Consider the following 19,546-nt stretch of genomic DNA (forward strand, 5'->3'; position numbering starts at 1 on the left):
TGGAGCTCATTCTTTTTTATGGCAGAATAGTACTCCATTGTGTATATGTACCACATTTTCTTCATCCATTCATCCCAGATAGAGACTTAGGTTGCTTCCAAATCTTGGCTATTGTAAACTCTGCTGCAACAAACACAGGAGTGCAGATATGTCTTCAGTATACTGATTTCCTTTTTTTTTTTTTTTTTTTTTGAGTAGAGTCCCACTCTGTCACCCAGGCTGTAATGCAATGGCACAATCTCGGCTCACTGCAACCTCCGCCTCCCAGGTTCAAGCAATTCTCCTGTCTCAGCCTCCTAAGTAGCTGGGACTACAGGCACACACCGCCATGCCCGGCTAACTTTTTGTATTTTTAGTAGAGACGGGGTTTCACCTTGTTGCCCAGGCTGGTCTCAAACTCCTGTTGCCCAGGCTGGTCTCGAACTCCTAAGCTCAGGCAATCCACCCACCTCGGCCTCCCAAAGTGCTGGGATTACAGGCATGAGCCACTGTGCCTGGCCCACTGATTTCCTTTCTTTTGGGTTTATACCCAGCAGTGGGATTGCTGGATCATATGGTAGCATGACATAGTGGTTGTACTAATTTATATTCCCACCAACAATGTGCACAAGGGTTCCCTTTTCTCCACATCCTCACCAGCATTTATTATTGCCTGTCTTTCAGCTGGGTGAGGTGATATCTTATTGTGGTTTTTTTTTTTGTTTTGCTTTGTTTTGTTTTTTGAGACAGTCTTGATCTGTCCCCCAGGCTGGAGTGCAGTGGTGCGATCTTGGCTCACTGCAACCTCCGCCTTCCAGGTTCAAGCGATTCTCGTGCCTCAGTCTCTTGAGTAGCTGGGGCTACAGGTGCACGCCACCACACCTGGTTAATTTTTTTGTATTTTGTATTTTTAGTAGAGATGAGGTTTTGCCATGTTGACCAGGCTGGTCTCAAAGTCCTGGCCTCAAGTGGTCCATCCCAAAGTGCTGGGATTACAGGCATGAGTCACGGCACCCAGCCCGTTGTAGTTTTGATTTGCATTTCTCTGATGATCAGTGATGTTGAGCACCTTTTCATAGGCTTGTTTGCCATTTTTATGCCTTCTTTTGAGAAATGTGTATCCAAAGCTTTTGCCCATCTTTTGATTGGATTATTAGGTTTTTTTTTCTTACAGAGTTGTGTGAGCTCCTTATATAGTCTCGTTATTAAGCTCTTGTCAGGTGGGTAGTTTGCAAATATTTTCTCCCATTCTTTGGGTTGTCTCTTCACTTTGTTGATTGTATCCTTTGCTGTTCAGAAGCTTTTTAACTTGTTGTGATCCCATTTGTCCATTTTTTCTTTGGTTGCTTGTGCTTGTGGAGTATTGCTCAAGAAATTTTGCCCCGACCAGTGTCCTGGAGATTTTCCCCAATGTTTTCTTGTAGCAGTTTAATGGTTTGAGGTCTTAGTTTTTTTTTTTTTGGGCAGGGGCGTTGGGGGGACAGAATCGCGCTCTGTTGCTTAGGCTGGAGTGCGATGGCACAATCTCAGCTCATTGCAGCCTCTGCCTTCTTGGTTCAATTGATTCTCCTGTTTCAGCCTCCCGAGTAGCTGGGATTACAGGCGTGCACCACCACACTGGCTAATTATTTTATTTTTAGTAGAGACAGGATTTTGCCATGTTGGCCAGGCTGGTCTGAAACTCCTGACCTCAGGTGATTCGCCTGCCTCGGCCTCCCAAAGTGCTGGGATTACGGGCATGAACCACTGTGCCTGGCCTGAGGTCTCAGATTTAACTCTTTGATCCATTTTGATTTGATTTTTGTATACAATGAGAGATAGGGGTCTAGTTTTATTCTTCTGCATATGGTTTTCCCACCGTTTATTGAAGAGACTATCATTTTCATGGCCGTGTGATATTATATTCTATGTGTATGCATGATTAACTCTTACAGTTTCTTATAATGAAAAGTTATCAAACGTGCAGAGTAGAGAGAATGATGTTATGAATCACTGTATACCCAACTGAGTCAAAGAGAATTTACATGTAACGTGAATATATAAAGGCAAGTTGCCCTTGGCTCCTCTACAAGTTTATATCTCACTACCCTTGTTAATAGATCCTGTTTTCCCAAACACACCATTGAGTTGATTATTGAGCTTGGGCAGACTCTTTAAACCCAAACTCTCTTGTCTTTTTTTTTCCAAACAGTTTACTGAGATATAACTCACATACCATATAGTTCACTCATTTAAAGTATACAATTTCATCTGTTTTAGTATATTTACAATGTCATGCAGCCATCGCCATAATCTAATTTTAGAACATTTTCACCACTCCAAAAGGAAAACATCAGCAGTGTTATGAGTTGAATTGTGTCCCCCCAAACTCATATGTTGAAGTCCTTATCCCCAGTACGTCAAAGTGACCTTATTTGGAAATTGAGTTGTGGATGTGTTTAGTTAAGATGAGATCATACTGGAGTATGGCAGGTCTCTAATCCAGCATGAATGGTGTCCTTTTAGAAGGGGGAGGTTTGGAAACAGACACACACTCTGGGAGAATGCCATGTGAAGGTTAGAGTTATGCCACCACAGGTGAAGGAACTCAGAAGCCGGGAGAGAGGCCTGGGATAAGCCCTTTCCTTGCACCTGCAGAGAGAGGATGATAGCTTGATCTTGGACTTTTAGCCTCAAGAACTGTGTGACGTAAGCTTCCGATTTTTAAGCCACTTGGTTTGTGACACTTTGTTACGGTAGTCCTAGAAAACTAGTACAGTCATTGTTAATTCTCCCCCACCCCATGTCAGTCCTGTGAAGCTGATGTCCTATAAATCTGATGTCTCTAGATTTACTTATTCTGGATGTTTCATATAAATGGGATTGTACAATATGTGGTCTTTTTGACTGGCTACTTTCACTTCAGGTAATGTTTTTGAGGTTTATTCATGTTGCAGTATGTATCAGTATTTCTTCTTACTGCTATATAGTATTACATTGTATAGAAATACCACATTTTGTTAATCCATTCATTAGCTGATAGAGCTGCCTTTTAAGCTCGAGCTAATTTTTCTCCATTCTACAAGTTTAATTTCAGGGGATACTGACTGAGCACCTCTATGTAAAGTCCTGTGCTAGGTGCTGTAGAGATTAGGCATGAAAACAGGATATTCTTACCTTCTGGCAGTTTAGACTGTGGGGGAGAAAACAGCATGCAAACAGCATAATCCAAGACAGATTACAAATTTACATGATAGAATTGAAAGTAAAGAACTGTGAAGGCAAGAGGAATGGGAATTTGTGACTGGGGAAGAGGGGAGCCTTCCCTAATGAGGGTTACTTGGAATATTGTCTTGCAGAATGAGGGGAGGCTTTTGATGAAGGAGGGAGATGAGATGCATGGAGAATGAGAAAAGAGTTCAGACTGAGAAAACAATGTGTAAATGTTTGGTCTGGATCAAAGGGAACCTAAAACTGTAGTGCTACTAATATTTTAGGAATTTGGTATCCCTAACTAGCCAAATCATTTGAATTCAGAAGAATGTTATGTTGAGGTTGGGGAACAGGTTGCTTTTTCTTTCACTAGTGGGCTACCAGAGGATTTGAGTGGCGTAGAGCTCAATATTTTAATTCTCTCATTTTTGACTTTGAGTTGTATTCTCTTGCCTCAGGTAGACCCATGTGGTCAGGGAAGTAGGTGAGCTACTTCTAGGAAACATACTTGAAGTGCGCTTAAAAGCTAGGCTGTATTTCTACATCTTGGAAGAGAAGCAGCTTTCCTCCCACCCCTCCCCACTGAAGAACAATTTGGGCTGAGCCAAGAGGATGGAGGTGTACTTGGTGGATGGAGCCCATGGATTGGAAGGGGCTGAGCATAAGGCATTGATGGCTTCTTCACAACTTCTGTAGATGGGGAAGCTTCCTGAGATGCAAGGCTGGTGGGCGGGATGCAGACGGATTTATGGATATACATTTGGATTTGAGAGAGGCCCTTTTGGCCTTCTCTTTTCTCCCAGCTCCGAGGATGTGATTAAACTCTTCATCTAGGCTCTCTGGAAATTGGAGGGTGTTTCCTACTCTTTACCCTTTGTGCTTGGGCAACGGAGCATGACTATCCTGGAGAAAAATGAGAGGAGGCTGACAATGTGGCCCCTGGACAGATCCTGTCCTGAAAATGAGACTACATTTACATTTCACCCAGGAGATGTTTTTGATTTTGAGCAATTAAGGTTTGCTTTTTCTTTATTTAGAACTCTGTGACATACACAGACCTTTGGCTGACCCCTTGAATAAACTAAGTGAATAGTCTTCTGGGTACTATACGGCAAGTTGCTAGGTCTTGCACAAACTCAACTGGGGCAGGTATTGAGAATCCCTGGCTTTTCTGGCAAGTCTCTTCCCAGTGTACTGGGCTTGAGCTCTGGACTACTCATGGAGAATTCCTAATTTATGTTATTCCTTTCTTCCCTTCCTTCATTAAACAAATATTGTGAGTGCCAACTATGTGGCAGGCACTGGGATAGGTCCTGGTTATTCCTGGGAGAATCAATGGTGATCAAAATAGTCTCTGCCATCATGGATCATGGGGCTTAGAACGTAGTAGAGGGGACAGATAAACAGTTACAGAACAATGTGGGACCTGCTAGGAGGGAGGAAGTAGAGGGTACTGTAGGAACATGGGGAAGGGGAACTTCCCCTGGATTGGGGCACGGGAAGTCTGATAGGAGGAAGTAAAGAAAAGGGGGAGTGTGGTGGTGGTGGAGAGTGTGGCAGAGTTGGCTCACAATAGGGAGTATGTGCCAAGCAGCACAGATCACAGGATCAAAGGCCCAAAGGCAAGAATGACATTGAAAATGAAAAGTTCTCTATAGTTAGAACAGAGAGCAGGAGGAAGGAAATGATGAGAGAAGAAATTGGTGAGGCAGGCAGAGGTGAGTCCTCCTTAAAGGGCCTTGTAGGCACCTTAAAGAGTTTGGGCTTTTATCTCTAGGGCAATGGGAAGCAGATGAAGAATATTTTAAAAGTCACATAGTGACAGCATCTAAAATGCATTTGAGAAGGACTAATTTAGGGAAGAGGTAGCTGATATAAAGAGAAGAGGATAGATTCCAGAGATATTTATAGGGTGGAATCATGGAAACTGGGAAATGGGTTGCATGTGGGCTGAGGGAGAGGGTGGTTTCAAGGGACAGTCCAAAGTTTCTAGCTTGAATAAGTAGCAGGATAGTTGTCTTAATTCATTTTGCATTGGCAAAACAGAATCCTAGAGACTGGGTCACTTATAAAGAAAAGAAATCTGTTTCTCACAGTTCTGCTGGCTGGGAAGTCCAACATCAAGGTACCAGTGTCTGCTGAGGGCCTTCTTGCTATGCTACCCCATGGTGAAAGGCAGAAGGGCAAGATAGCACATGAAAAAAAGAGCAAGAAAGCAAACTTGCAGCCTCAAGCCCTTTTATAACAGCATTAATCCATTCATTAGGGTGGAGCCCTCATGGCCTAATCACTCCTCATCAGGCCTACCTTCCAACACTGTTGCATTGGGGATTAAGTTTCCAAAACAGGCTTCTTGGGGGACACATTCAAACCACAGCAATGGTGGTGTCTGTCCCTGGAGTTTTCCTTAGCTTGTGGTGGGACCTTGGACAAGCCACCTCTTTCCTTGGATCTTTAGTTTTCTCATTAGATAGGTAATTAGACTCAATAGACTAATTAGACTAGGTAATAACTCCTAATCACCAACTTGGCAGGATCATCATGGGGATGCAATAATAAAACCTATGTGAAAAGCAGTGTCCTGTACTCTTTCCATAACGCTGACAGGCCCAGCAGAATCAAAATCTGTGCCTCCCCTGGCTTTCTCTGTTTTTTCCTCCTTATCTAAAATTCTAAGCACTTGGTCTCTTAGGAGCTGGTGAGACCTCTGCCCATTCCAGCAGCTGAGGCTTCATTGGGGACCTCTCTAGGGGTTCTGAAACCGGCTTTTGTTGAAAACAATGATATCATTGAGTAGGTGGAGCTGGGCCGGACTTTCCTCAGCCAGTTGAAGGAGAAATGGGGTCTTTATGACTTCTGTACTTGTGGCTCTTTTCCAGCCTCTTCCATGGCTCCCATGTGTCTCACTTCCCCCCTTTCCTCCTTGCAGAAAACTGGCAGTCTCCACATTTTCTCCTCTTGCATCAGTCTCCCTGGGGAGAGGGCCAGAAGGGCCAAGGAGCTATAATAGCTGCATTATATCAAGCATGGTTTCTTTTTCCAAGGCCCCCCTTCTGGGGAAGGGAAGGGCAAGTCATGGAAAGGGACTCCTTTGGAGGGAGACTGGAGTGCTGGGGAAAGGGTGATCTAAGTGTTGGGAGGAATGTCAGGCTCTTTGTATTCTAGAAGCTCTTTGTCTCTTGACTCACTGATGCTAGATTTGGGGCTTGGGTAAGAATGCAAAGGTCAAACTGGCTTCTCAGGGATATGGTTATAGGAATATGGATTTGGAGAAGGAGGGCAGCCATGTTGAGTGAGTATCCTTAATTCCTGATCCCTAGACTGGCCTTGCTCTCTGCTCTCAACACACACACACACACATGCACACACACATCCCTTCTCCATAACTGTGTAGACAGCTTGTTAGGAGAAACTAGAAATTGGTTACCACACTGGTTTGCAGCTGTTCCAGGAAGGAAGATGAGCTGTGAAGCAGTGCCTTCTGGGGACCAGACAGTGATACCTGCCCTCTGCATGGTGTCAGCATTTGCCAAGCACTTGGGAGCTGCAGGTGCCAAGCCAGGAGAGGGGCAGGAAACCTAGGCCTGCCTCATTGGCTGCTGAAGCCCCATCTCCTAGCATAGTGCCTGCACATCACGGACCTCCATAAATGTTTGTGGAATGTGCAAGTGGACTTGCAGATGCAGGACCTGCAGGGCTTGATGCTCAGAAAAGGTGCTGCATCTTAACCAAGGACCCCCAGCAAATAATGATGAAATCAAGCTGTGAGAAACTCTGGCCTCCCGATGCCAGGTGGCCTGCGGTTTGTACCACATTACACTGCTTAATATGCAGTTATTCATGAGATTGCATGAATAGCCTTTCTCTCTGCCTTCTGGGTGTGTCTGGATGGCCCAACTCTTGGCTTGTCTACTACTGACATTTAGCTTACTCTAGTTTATTGAGATGATGGGTTTAGAAACAAAAACTGTGTGATGCTGGGCAAGTTGATTTTGCTTTTTTTCAGATTCTTCATCTGTAAAAGTGGAGGTCAGGGTTGGGCAGAGAGGGTGGTATATAAATAATGTTTCATTGTGGTAGACTCTGTAACTTACACACTAACCCTCACTTCTCCTAAACAATCTTTTTGGAAAGGATATGGGGCAACGCACAGAATGAGGGAAAAGTTGAAAAACTAAGGTTTGGAAAGGTTGAGATCCCAGAATGAATAGACGGTCCCTTCATGTACTATCATCTTGAAATTCCAAGATGAGATCTGACTGTCTAGGCATATCATGAAGCATTCATTTGGCCAGGCAAGGGCAGGGACCTTGACCAACTCCAGGTGCCCTAGTCAGCAATGCAATGAGAGGGGAGTATTTCTTTAAATGCAAATCAGGTCACTGTTACCTCAAGAAGGTGGCATGGATGCTGGGCAGGCTCCGACAATAGGTATCCACTATGATCTAGGAGGGCTTTCCAAGTTCTGACATCCTTGACTTATGCTTTGGGTGTGGTCTGTGTCTTAGTATGCTAAGAAACATTGGGCAAGTTTATGAAAGTTACTGGGATATTAAATCAGAGCCTAAAAAGGGCTAAGCACCTACATTTAGCAGGCTGGTTTGTGGTCCTCACCTACCTGTTTTATGTTTGTTTGTTAGTTTCAGGGAGTAGTCCGCTTATTCCCTTTTTTCTAAGCATATTCTCACAGCTCCAATGATCTCAGAGGGTCCTTCTCTTCATTTCCCCTGTGTCTTATCCACACCATTTTTCTTTATGATGTGGCTGTTGACTCATATCTCTTACGTTCGTCTTTCCCTTCAGGTTTTCTGTGGTATCGGCTAATCTGATAAACACTGTGGTTATTTACCAAAAACTGGTTGCTAGAGAAGTTGCTCCTACTCACCATTTTTGCTTTTAGATTTTTCTCAGAAATACTAAAGGTAGCACCTCATTTCCCCGAACTGTTCTTATCTAATTCCGACAAATACACATAATGGGCTATTCGGGACACTGGAAAACAAATTTGTGAACTCTTCTTGGGTGAGCCATTTTGAGGGCCCCTCAGGTCCCTGCCAGTTAAGTTGTCTGATCTCAAGAAGTCAGCTCTATTTGTGCAGAGAGGTTACCCATCTTCATAGAGGCAGCCACGAGGGAGGCCTGAAGAGGATTAAGTAAAGGCCCTGATGGCCAAAGGAGTCAGTGGTGCTCATCCAAACATCCTTTGGTATATAACGTAAAAGCAAAACACAGGACCAGAAACTGGTCGGAAGGGTGCCAGGTCTTGTGGGGACTGGGAGAAGATGTCGTGGGAAGTGGTTGGTGAAAGGGAGTGTTGACTTAACGCATTGTTTGGAAACTTCCTTAATAGGAAGTTAAAGAAAACATACTGAGTAGCGTTGGCCTTTTGCCAGGCTTCTGGATGGCACCATTTTGCCTTCGGAGTGTTGCTTCCAAAGCTGGTCCTCTGGCAATGATGGTGCTTATTCAAGGGAGTCCCTGGGATAGGAGGAGGTCCCAAATTTTTACTCTAGGAGCAACCTCCAAAGTTCCCCCTGCCTTGGCCTTTCTGTTCCCTCATAAAGGAATGTGTCTGCTTGCAGCCCCCTGGACTCATCAGTCCCTTATTTGGCTTTGGGGCCATGCCTTTGGCACGTTGGTTTGTTTCCATTCCTTTGGAGTCAGAGGTGGAATGAGTACTGATGCAGAAATCTTGGTTCTGAAGCAGCTCTGGCTGTCTCTTCCCTGCTTTTCTTTCAGCATCTTAGAAAACAAAATAATACTCACTGAATTTATTTTGTCCCAAATCTAGACTAGTGCAGGCCATGACATTAGAATAGCACTCTGCTTTTCAGAGACACTTTCCAGTACCTGTCTGTCCTGGGCATGGCCATTTCTGTTTGATAGAAAGGGAAACTGGGTCTGAGTAGTTTGTTACTTGCACCGTATCACCTAGCCAGTTAAAAAATATTGTCAAAATTTACAAACCTGAAAGGAGAGAGACTAGTATTACAAACCTCAGACGCCCATTACCTAGATTTAACAATAATCAAGATTTTGCCACGTGTATATATAGCTAGTGCTGGAGAAAATGATAGTAATATTTGTAAAACACAAATACTTTCTACTTTACAAATAATTCTTTTACATTTGTTCATATGATCTTCTTATATGCCAGGCACTATTCTAACATCTTACAGGAGCACTATGAAGTAGATTTTGTCATTCTCCTCATTTTATGATGAGAAACCATAGGCACGGAGAAGTTACTGACCAGTCTGAATTCACATGACTTATAAGAGCTAGGATTTGAATGTATTTTCTCATTGATCCTCAGCATTGCTGTGATATTGATGGTGATTATTAGTCTGTTCATTTTGCAGTCTAGAAAATGGAGGGGGTCTATGTGGCTCACGTGAAAACAATTTTTATACAAATACATAGTGAGCACTTCTCGAAGTTTTATTTATCTAATTAATGGGCTAACCAGCAAGATGATAAAACTGGTTTAAAATTGGATAAGGGAAACTAAGATGTATTTGTGTGGGAGTGTGTGTATATTTAATAGTGAAAAAAGGAATGCTGAGATAAGATTGCTAAATTAGATACAAAACTAGTTAATATCCTAGGGGCTATAAAATCATAACCTTTGGGGTTATTTTTTCTACTAGATGGAAATATTTGCATTTCTGTTGTATCTTGTTAAGTTTTTACAAGTTAACATCTGATCTTACAGAGTGGAACAAGGGCTGCCCTAATTAATTGTAAATAGTACATCTTTCAAAGCCACATTCTTCCCATAAAGTCCAGAGAATCGTAGACAGGCCTCTGAGAGTCTAAGGCTTGGCTGTGCTCCCTTAATGTTTTTTAATTTAATGTTTTGAGACAGAATCTGGCTCTGTCACTCAGGCTGGAGTGCAGTGGTGCAATGTCAGCTCACTGCAACTTCCGTCTCCCGAGTTCAAGCGATTCTCCTGCCTCAGCCTCCTGAGTAGCTAGGATTACAGGCGCGCGCCACCACACCTGGCTATTTTTATTTTTTTGTAGAGACGGGCTTTCGCCCTGTTGGCCAGGCTGGTCTCGAACTCCTGGCCTCGCGTGATCCACCTGCCTTGGCCTCCCAAAGTCCTGGGATTACAGGCATGAGCCATTGCGCCCGGCCCTGGCTGTACACTTGTGTGACATTAAGAGGAACCATAGTCATCTTTTGCTTTATTTCCAGGCTTTGGAAGGGCAGTTGCTAGGGCGGCTGCTGCTTAAACCAAAAGCATTCCGACTTTCCCTCTATGCTGAGCTAGCACCATCTTTAGATTTTTGGAAGGTGATTAGGAGGCTAGAAATGAAAAAAAGAATTAAAAATGTTAAAATTGCTCAAATAGAGTAGAATAATCCCCAGAACCTGAAAACATAAATCACCTGAAAAAAAAAACTATTAAAAATACAGATTTCTTAATCCTTCCCTAGAAAAGGGAGGGGATTGTGTATTTTTGAACAGTCTTTTCAGGTGTTGTGCAGTTGTTGGGCTAAGTCGCATGGTGAGGACATTATTACTAACACAGGCAGGATGAAGACCCTCCAGGTGAAATAAGAGAGACCAGAAAGGCAGGACCTCCCAAGGCGTCATCAGGGTATAAATGCCTGGAGACTCTTGGAAGAATTAGATACAGAAAGACCCAGAGAAAGGAGGTGTCAGCAAAACTTGCTACAGAGATGAGCAGAGTGATGCTGGCCTATGCTGAGCTCATCTGCAGAGGGTGTTTTTCAAGGTAATTTGGAAATTTATCACTTTATCTTCACTGGTTTGCTTATCTGAAGCAGGAGGAAGAAGGTTTGAGCTCCCAGAAGATGTTTTGCAAATTCATTTTAGTGTCACTGCTCCTTCCTCTCTAGAGGGTGGTTTAGCATTTGGAAGGGCAGTTGCTAGGGCGGCTGCTGCTTAAACCAAAAGCATTCCGACTTTCCCTCTATGCTGAGCTAGCACCATCTTTAGATTTTTGGAAGGTGATTAGGAGGCTAGAAATGAAAAAAAGAATTAAAAATGTTAAAATTGCTCAAATAGAGTAGGTAGATGATAAATAGAACTTAAAGGAATTGTCCTGAGTTTGAAGCTTCTCAGCCTTAGGAAAGATGGGTCTGAGCTGTTTTCAGGCTGCAGTGGACTTTCAGGGCCTGGCTGCTTGTACAGGTTCCAGTTCTTCTTCCCTAGAGAGTGACCTAATGTTTTATGTCCAGTATTTGGGGGTAGCTTATTTTTCTAGCTGGGAGTCTGAAGATGCAGGTTTTGCTCAGGGACTTTGGAATCTAAATGACCCAGATTTTGCTCAACTCTAGTGCTGGCTACTATTATGATGGTGCCGAGATGTGGCAGAGTGTCCTACTGATTTCTGCCTGTCCGTGGGCTCCTGAGCACAGAGCAGACAGAGCGGGAGGCAGCAGGATAGAACAGAAATTGCTTTTCTATTAAAGCTAGAAAAAAGGAGTGGGCGGAATGGGAAATCTTGCACAGTCCTTTCTCTTCCTGGATGCACATCACTCACAAGTCGTTTCCTGAAAATCCTAATGCAATCCAATGGTGAGAGACGGCTTCCTGCCGGTCTGCTGAGCCAGCCCCTTGTCAAGGAGGAGATGAGAACAAGATGTGGCCAGAGAATGGGGCAGCTGGGCTGGGCCGGGCTGGTCAGTGGCCTTGTGCCCTCCTCTCTGTGGGATAGCAGCGTCCTTTGGTTCTGAGAGCAGCACCTAGACACATGGGCGTGTATGGCCCTAGCTTGGGGGAGTTGCAGAGTTGTTCAAACAGATGGCTGGCCCTAACGTTAGAGTTTCTATCTGATTGATGAGTCTGGGTGGAGCCCGACAGTTTGCATTTTTAACTAGTTTCTAGACGATGCTGATACTGCTGCTTCAGAAAGGGTGATTAGGTGGAAAATGAAAGCAGATTGTTTTATGTAGATTCAGAGGCCAGAATGAAGGCCTGTGGGTGCCAGTGACAGAGGGGTAGTTTTTAATCTGAAGTAAAAAATTTAACTACTGTATGTGGTCAGAAGTGGAGTGGGTAGTCTCAGGAGCAGCCTCTCCCTGGAGGTGTCCAGTGGTGAATGGCCATTTGGCAGATTCCTACACGAGATAAAAGGTTCATTCATTCGTTTGTGAGTTTATTCACTCATTCACAGAATGCACATGTACTGCCTGCCTGCTAGGTGCTGGGGGCCGGGAAGAAGACTTCAAAGACACAAGGTCCCTCTTTTCGGGGAGCTCACAGTGTAATTGGGGTTTGACTACATGATTTCTAGGATTCCTTTCAGTGTTGAGGGTCGGAGAGTCCTGTGATGATGGGGTAATGTCACTGGATGAATGATCTTTTCCCCCCTTGCTAAGTCTCAGAAGTGGCTGAGAATGTTTTTACCAGGAGTGCATTTTCTGTGGGAAAATTCACACTTTCCCACTGGCACCTGGAATGAACCATTAAACTCTGAACTCCTGACCAGCTGTACATGGCGCAGTCTGTGAAAGCAGACCCAGGAAATGGGCTGCAGGAATGAGCACATTGCTTTTTACCACCTTTCTTAAGTGATGTACTGGAGAGTTCATGGCTGGGGAAAGTTAGAGAGAGAAACTTTCTGGGTTCTTCTGTCATACTCCCTGTTGAAAGCAATAATGAGTATCACTAACTTTTACTGAGCTCCACTTTGTGCCAGGCATGGCATTAAGCCTGCTACATTTATTATGTCGTTTGATCTTCATCACAGCCCTATCAAATGAGTATATCATCCTCTTTTTTGTATAGGAGGAAACAAAGGTTCAGAGACATACATTTACTTGTTCATGGCCATAGAGGCAGTGAATGTCAGAGCTGGAATCAAAACTTCAGTTTTCCAGCGTCCAGACCATGCTCTAAGCTCCTAGCACTCTGAACTACTCATCCATCCGTTCATTCAGTAACTAGTTAAGTGGTTTTCTCATTGAACAAATGTTAAGCACTGACATAAACCAGTGAGCAAAACTGCTTGGCCTCTGCCCTCATGAGGCTTACAGTTTTTCTCCCTCAGGCAAATGGGTGACTCCTCCTTCAACTCTTGGGCTAGTTAGATGCTAAGGAGAAAGAGAAAGGACTGCGAGAAGGATGGCAAGTTAGCCACTGACCCAAAGTTTCCGTGTGAATGAGAATTTCTCATCACAAAGCTGGGGTTTGTGCTTTGCTTTATTTTTACATTTTCCTGTTGGACTTCTTTTCTTCTTGTCCAAGGCGAGAAGTTGAAGGCCTTGACATAGTACAGGAGACAATTCTTGTGGCATTTGCCTTCTGACCACACACTGGGGATGGAGGGAAATCTGAGCGATCCCAGAACTTAAGAGCTGGATGTGACTCTAGAGGATTTCTAGAGACCCTCTACGATGACCCTCTCTTGCTGGGAAATGTCACCTCTTTCAAAACCTGGGTTATCCCTGCAGATTCCTTTGGCTTTCTGTGCTGGCCTCCGCCTACCTTTTCTTCTTTTTAAGAGCAGTTTTAAATTAAAATTTCAGTTTTCAAAACACCTCTCTGACAGTTAATTTAAAAGTCAACCAACTTCAGAAATATGCAGCTTATATTGTGAATATCTTCTGCAACCCCTGAGATAATCACCATCAACAAAGGGCATTTGTTTCTCTCTCTCTCTTTTTTTTGTTTTTTTGAGACAGTCTCGCTCTTGTCACCTAGGCTGGAGTGCAATGACGTGATCTTGGCTCACCCCCAGGTTCAAGCAGTTCTCCTGCCTCAGCCTCCCAGCTAGGCACCTGCTACCACACCCGGCTAATTTTTGTATTTTTAGTAGAGACAGGATTTCACCATGTTGACCAGGCTAGTCTTGGACTCCTGACCTCAGGCAATCCGCCCACCTCAGCCTCTCAACGTGCTGGGATAACAGGCATGAGCCACCACACCTGGCCTCTAGTTGTTTTTGATACCTGCTTTAGAGTGTGTAGTATTTGATTTTTAATGAAATGGACTTTTAAAATACATACTCTTCAGAACTTTACTATTCCTGTCTAACTCCATTTTAGACACCTTCCCATATTAGTACATATAGAGCCACATCATCCTCTTTTTTTCAGATTCCAATTTCTAATGGTGCCTTCCTTTAGAAACTTTTCTTGCCCCTCGACCTTGACTTTTCTTTTTCCTTTTTTTTTTTTTTCTCTTTTTTGAGATGGAGTTTCGCTCTTGTCACCTAGGCTGGAGTGCAATGGCGTGATCTTGGCTCACTGCAACCTCTGCCTCCCAGGCTCAAGCGATTCTCCTGCCTCAGCCTCCCGAGTAGCTGGGATTACTGGCACCTACCACCATGCCCAGCTAATTTTTGTATTTTTAGTAGAGATGGGGTTTCACCCTGTTAGCCAGGCTGGTCTTGAACTCCTGACCTCAGGTGATCCGCCCACCTCGGCCTCCCAAAGTGCTGGAATTACAGGTGTGAGCCACCGTGCCTGGCCGACCTTGACTTTCTGTAGATCAATTCTGCCTTTAACGTGGCTGAACTATTAATAGTTGAAACATCCATTTGACTCTTATATTTTTCTTTTAATTTTTAGAGAAAATTCTAAGAACATTTCTTGAAGTTGCCTGGCCTTTGGTGAGGGGATTCTTAACCTCTACCTCAAGGGGTCTGTGGTGAGAGAAACAAATGTCCAAGTTTAGAAAAGAAAAAAAGGAATTTATTGGAAGAGTAACATAGAATTACCAGGTCTCAGGAAATCTGAACCACTAAGTGTCCGAAAGGGCAGGCAGCAGAAGCTTTGGGAACCCTTGCAGCAGGAACAGAAGAACAGATGCATTGCTTCCATCTGTTCAGACCTGGCAGTATCACTCCACTGGCTTCTCTTGAAACACGGGTCACCCCTTGGCCAGGGCCAAGTAGGACACCTTGATTGACAATCTCACCAAAATATGCATCAGCGAAGAGGTATTCCCTTAAAGAAAAATTGGTCTGCTGATACTAAAAATTGGTAGATCCAGTGCTGGAAAAATCAACCAAGGTACACAATAGGGTTCATAGGCCCTGGGAAATTTTGCATGTGTTTGCATGTCTGTTTTCCCAGGACCCAGACAAATATTAAGATCATTGCTTTAGTTCTGTCAGTTCCATCTAGTTGGAGTGATGTTCCCATAGTGATGATAAATTATATTTAATTTGCATTAAATATAAAATTAATAACAAACTTCTGGTTTTCCTTTTTGTTCCTTAGCCCCTTGTGGCTGCCCAGTTTCTTTTACATGGAGATGCTTGGGATAATCCTGCCTGGTTCAGTTAAAATCACTCGTTGTTGTTACTAGGAGGATGGAGTTCATCCACTTATGATATAAATGTCTCTTTTTATTTTTTGCAGGCAACTTTTTGCTCCTTCCTACACAGAAACCCATTATACTTCAAGTGGTAACCCTCAAACCACCACACGGAAATCAGAGGTGAGTTCAGGTCAACAAATGTCTATCCAGCAGCTGTCCTCTCCCAGCCCCACTCCTAGGACCCCAGGAGATGTCTGATGGAATTGGTTCCTCCTCTGAAGGGAGTGTTTCCCCCAAGCGAAGACAAGGGAGCAAACAAGAGAAGCAAAACATATATTTGATGTTTCATAGGTGCTTCTCCTCCTTTGCTGACTAAAATGGCTAAAGAAACATAGACTATTTTAGGGTAATTGCATCTGATTACAATTGATGCAAATTATTGTGAAACATACATGTTCTTTGCTTTATGTTAAGTACCCACATATTAACAAAAGTTTTAGTAAAAGGAATGACTTACTCATAATCTTGTTGTCTCATGCAATTAGATGTTTGATCAGTCCTTTTTAAAGGGATGTGTAACATTTAGAGAGTTGTAATCACTGTGCATATACATTTTGTAGTCTGCGATTTTAATGTGATTTTTAAGTTATGAATATTTTCTTATTTTGCTTCTATATCCATATTGGACATTTTTTCCCTCAAAGTTGTTTTTGAGTAGGGATGTTTATACAATGTCAAAGATCTTTCATTTAGAAAATGGTCTTTCAGATGGTTACATGTCAGTTTGCTTTGCCACACTCCACTGGTAGACATTTAAGGTAGTGAATGATACACATTTCATGGTGGCTAGCTCTTCTTACAGGGATGCCTGTTGGAATTTGTAGGCTCAGAACGTTGATTCTCAACCAGGAGAACCAATGGCGTTCCCCCGACCCCAGGGGACACCTGGCAATGTTTGCAGGCAATTTTTATTGCCGTGACTGGCAGGGAGGATCTACTGGCATCTACATTCTATAATGCATAGAACAGACCCACCACTCCCCCACAACAGAATTATCCAGCTCCAAATATCCATAGTGCCCAAGTTGAGAAACCCTGGATTCCAATGACCATTCTCAAAGTCTGGGCTGGTGAGATGGGGGTGAAGAAGGGAAGACGCACAATGGCAGGAGCAGCAGTGGCCTTTGCCTTTGGGGCAGGATATAATGGACTACTGAGGCACACAGACTGGGAGTTGTGGTGTGGAGAACAGCAAGAGAGGTCCCCCTGCATCAGGACTCCTCCAGCAGCTTCTCATGGAACCTGAGTATTCTACCAGGCCCATTCTTTAAAATATCCCTGCTGGAGTGCAAGTGTCCAGCAAGATAACACTGGCCACTATCAGTCATTAACAGCTCAGATTAGTTCACCAGATTACCCCTGGATGGGGAAAGGGACACAGGACAGGTAATTTGTGTGTGTGTGTGTGTGTGTGTGTGTGTGTGTGTGAGACAGAGTTTCACTCTGTAACCCAGGCTGGAGTGCAGTGGCGCGATCTTAGCTCACTGCAACCTCCGCCTCTTGGGTTCAAGCGATTCTCCTGTCTCAGCCTCCCCAGTAGCTGGGATTACAGGCATGCACCGCCACACTTGGCTAATTTTTGTATTTTTAGTAGAGACAGGGTTTCACCATGTTGGCCAAGCTATTCTCGAACTCCTGACCTCAGGTGATCGGCCCACCTTGGCCTCCCAAAGTGCTGGGTTTATAGGCATGATCCACTACACCCGGCTAATTTTGTGTTTTTAGTAGAGACGGGGTTTCACTATGTTGGCCAAGCTGGTCTCGAACTTCTGACCTCAGGTGATCTGCCCGCCTCAGCCTCCCAAAGCGCTGAGATTACAGGCCTGAGCCACCATGCCTGGCCACAGTTTTTGATAGATCCAAGAGACCTGGAGCATAGTAACTGGGTAGCTCAGGGGCTGTGTTATGTGGCTGAATGTGAAGACCAGTGCTGCCTTCTTCACCAAGACTTTCCTGGATGGGGAAGGAGTTGGTAGTGTGGCCAGTGCCTGCAGCAAAGTTGGACTGTGTCTTCTCATCCCCAGGGAGGCTGTCCAGCTGTGACTTCATATTCTTCAATGCCCCTTGGTCAAAACTTTTCCTCTCTTCTTGAGGCCTCTGTTCTCTGCCTCCAGGGGCAGGGGTGGGATGGGGGAACAAGCATGCCTAGAAAGCCGTTAGCTATGACAGCCTCCTTCAAACACTCTCCTCTGAGTTTGGATCCTGCCACTTCTGTACCCACAGCTCAAGAATGGGTCTCAGTCCACAAATTTGCCATGAGCTCATGCTTCCTGCTATGAAAGCCCCCTTGGGGTGGCCCCATCAGGCTGAGAAGCTGAGGAATGCAATGACTTCATGACTGATCCTTGACTTGTTCTTTGTGCTCTCAGCTTGTGCATTAGGCAGAGATGTTGTAAGGGCCTTTCAGAAAGAGAGGATTGGAAGAGAACTCCCCCTCTCCCAGAATCCCCTCCTTCTAGAAGGTGTTGTTGACTGAAGCACATCCTAGCTGATCCTTGGGACGGACAACTCATTGTTTGCTTACATCCCCTGCTGCTAGACTCTTGCAAAGCTCCCACCCAGGCCCATGGGGTTCTCAGTCAGACTTCTCATTTGGGAGCTGAGAGCTCAATGAAAAATGGGAATGGAATAAACCACTCAGCTGCCCTTGACCCGAAAGTTGGAGACTGCACTCTACTACCAAAGTTGGCCTGGGGTAGCTAGAGTTCTGGGAACCTTATCGAGACTCATCAGCCAGGCCTTTAGGCGACAGCCTGCATCTAGGTCAGGCTTGGGGGAGTGGGTCTGTGAATGTGTTCCAACAGAAAGGATGACAGGGTTTGCAATCTGAAGCCAGGGTTGTTATCTTGGCTCTAACTAGTTATATGACCTTAAACAACCCCCTTGACCACACTAGTGTTGAGTTTTCTCATTTGTAAATTGGATATGCTGATATCTGACTCGCAGGGTTGTGGAAGAGTAAGATGAGTCACTGATTTTTATGGGAATTCATACACATCTCTTCCAACCCCACATTTTACAGATGAGGAAATTGAGAGGAGAAGGGGAAAAGTAACTTGCCCAAGTTCAGATAACCAGTAAGTGGCAAGGCTTAGACTAGAACTTGTCTCCTTTGTTGCTAGAGAAGGTGGGGATAAAAGAGCTCTGACAAGCCAAGTTCCTCCTTTGCTACTGCTAGGAGAGGCAGAGGATGGAGCTTGGGGCCAGGCTGCTGGGGTTCCAGTATCCACTTTGCTGTGTCACCTTGTGAATGACTTAACACCTTTCTTTCAATTTCCCTCTTTAAAACATGACAATAATAATATCTGCCTCATAAGATTGTGGTCTGAATCAAAAGGAAAAATCTGTCTAAGTTGTTCATCAAGCAGTAAGAGCTGGGTAGATGTTAGTTCTTTTATTTTAGACATAGGGCCTTGCTCTGTCCCCTAGGCTGGAGTGCAGTGACATGATCATAGCTCACTGCAGCCTCAAACTTCTGGCTTCAAGTGATCCTCTCGCCTTGGCCTCCCAAAGCATTGGTATTACAGGCATGAGCTGCCATGCCTGGTTAGACGTTAGCTCTTATTGTTTTGTTTGTTTGTTTTGAGACAGAGTCTCACTCTGTTGCCCACGCTGGAGTGCAGTGGCGTGATCTTGACTCAGTGCAACCTCTGCCTCCCGGATTCAAGCAGTTCTCATGCCTCAGCCTTCTGAGTATCTGGGATTACAAGTGCCCACCATCACGCCTGACTAATTTTTGTATTTTTAGTAGAAATGGGGTTTCACCATGTTGGCCAAGCTGGTCTCAAACTCCTGGCCTCAAGTGATTTGCCTGCCTCGGCCTCCCAAAGTGCTGGGGTTACAGGTGTGAGCCACCCCACCCGACCTCTTACTGTTAATAGTAAGTTGTAGGTGTCATCATCACAAGAGATAGTGTATGTGAAAGCTCTGTAAATTATAAAGCATGCTACAGAAGCCAGGTGCTCTATTTTCGAGAGAACTAGGGCTGTGAGCACTATTAGCATCCATTCAAAGATAGGAAGAGGTGCAGGGATTCTTCAGAGCCATCCCCGGGTTTCAGTTCTTTCTTTTTTC

General features: G+C 44.4%; 1 protein-coding gene across 2 annotated transcripts in view; it reads left to right on the top strand.

Moving 5' to 3' along the window:
* The window catches only part of ADAM19 (ADAM metallopeptidase domain 19), a 98,334-nt gene that overhangs the window by 22,652 nt on the left and 56,136 nt on the right, over positions 1 to 19,546 (top strand). For both annotated transcript variants that reach the window (XM_055285477.2, XM_055285476.2), the window contains exon 4: positions 15,514 to 15,592. In XM_055285477.2, the coding sequence (XP_055141452.1) occupies positions 15,514 to 15,592 (79 nt within the window). The remainder of the gene's footprint in view (positions 1 to 15,513; positions 15,593 to 19,546) is intronic.

The sequence above is a fragment of the Symphalangus syndactylus genome, chromosome 7 (assembly GCF_028878055.3).
Source record: "Symphalangus syndactylus isolate Jambi chromosome 7, NHGRI_mSymSyn1-v2.1_pri, whole genome shotgun sequence".
NCBI lineage: Eukaryota > Metazoa > Chordata > Mammalia > Primates > Hylobatidae > Symphalangus > Symphalangus syndactylus.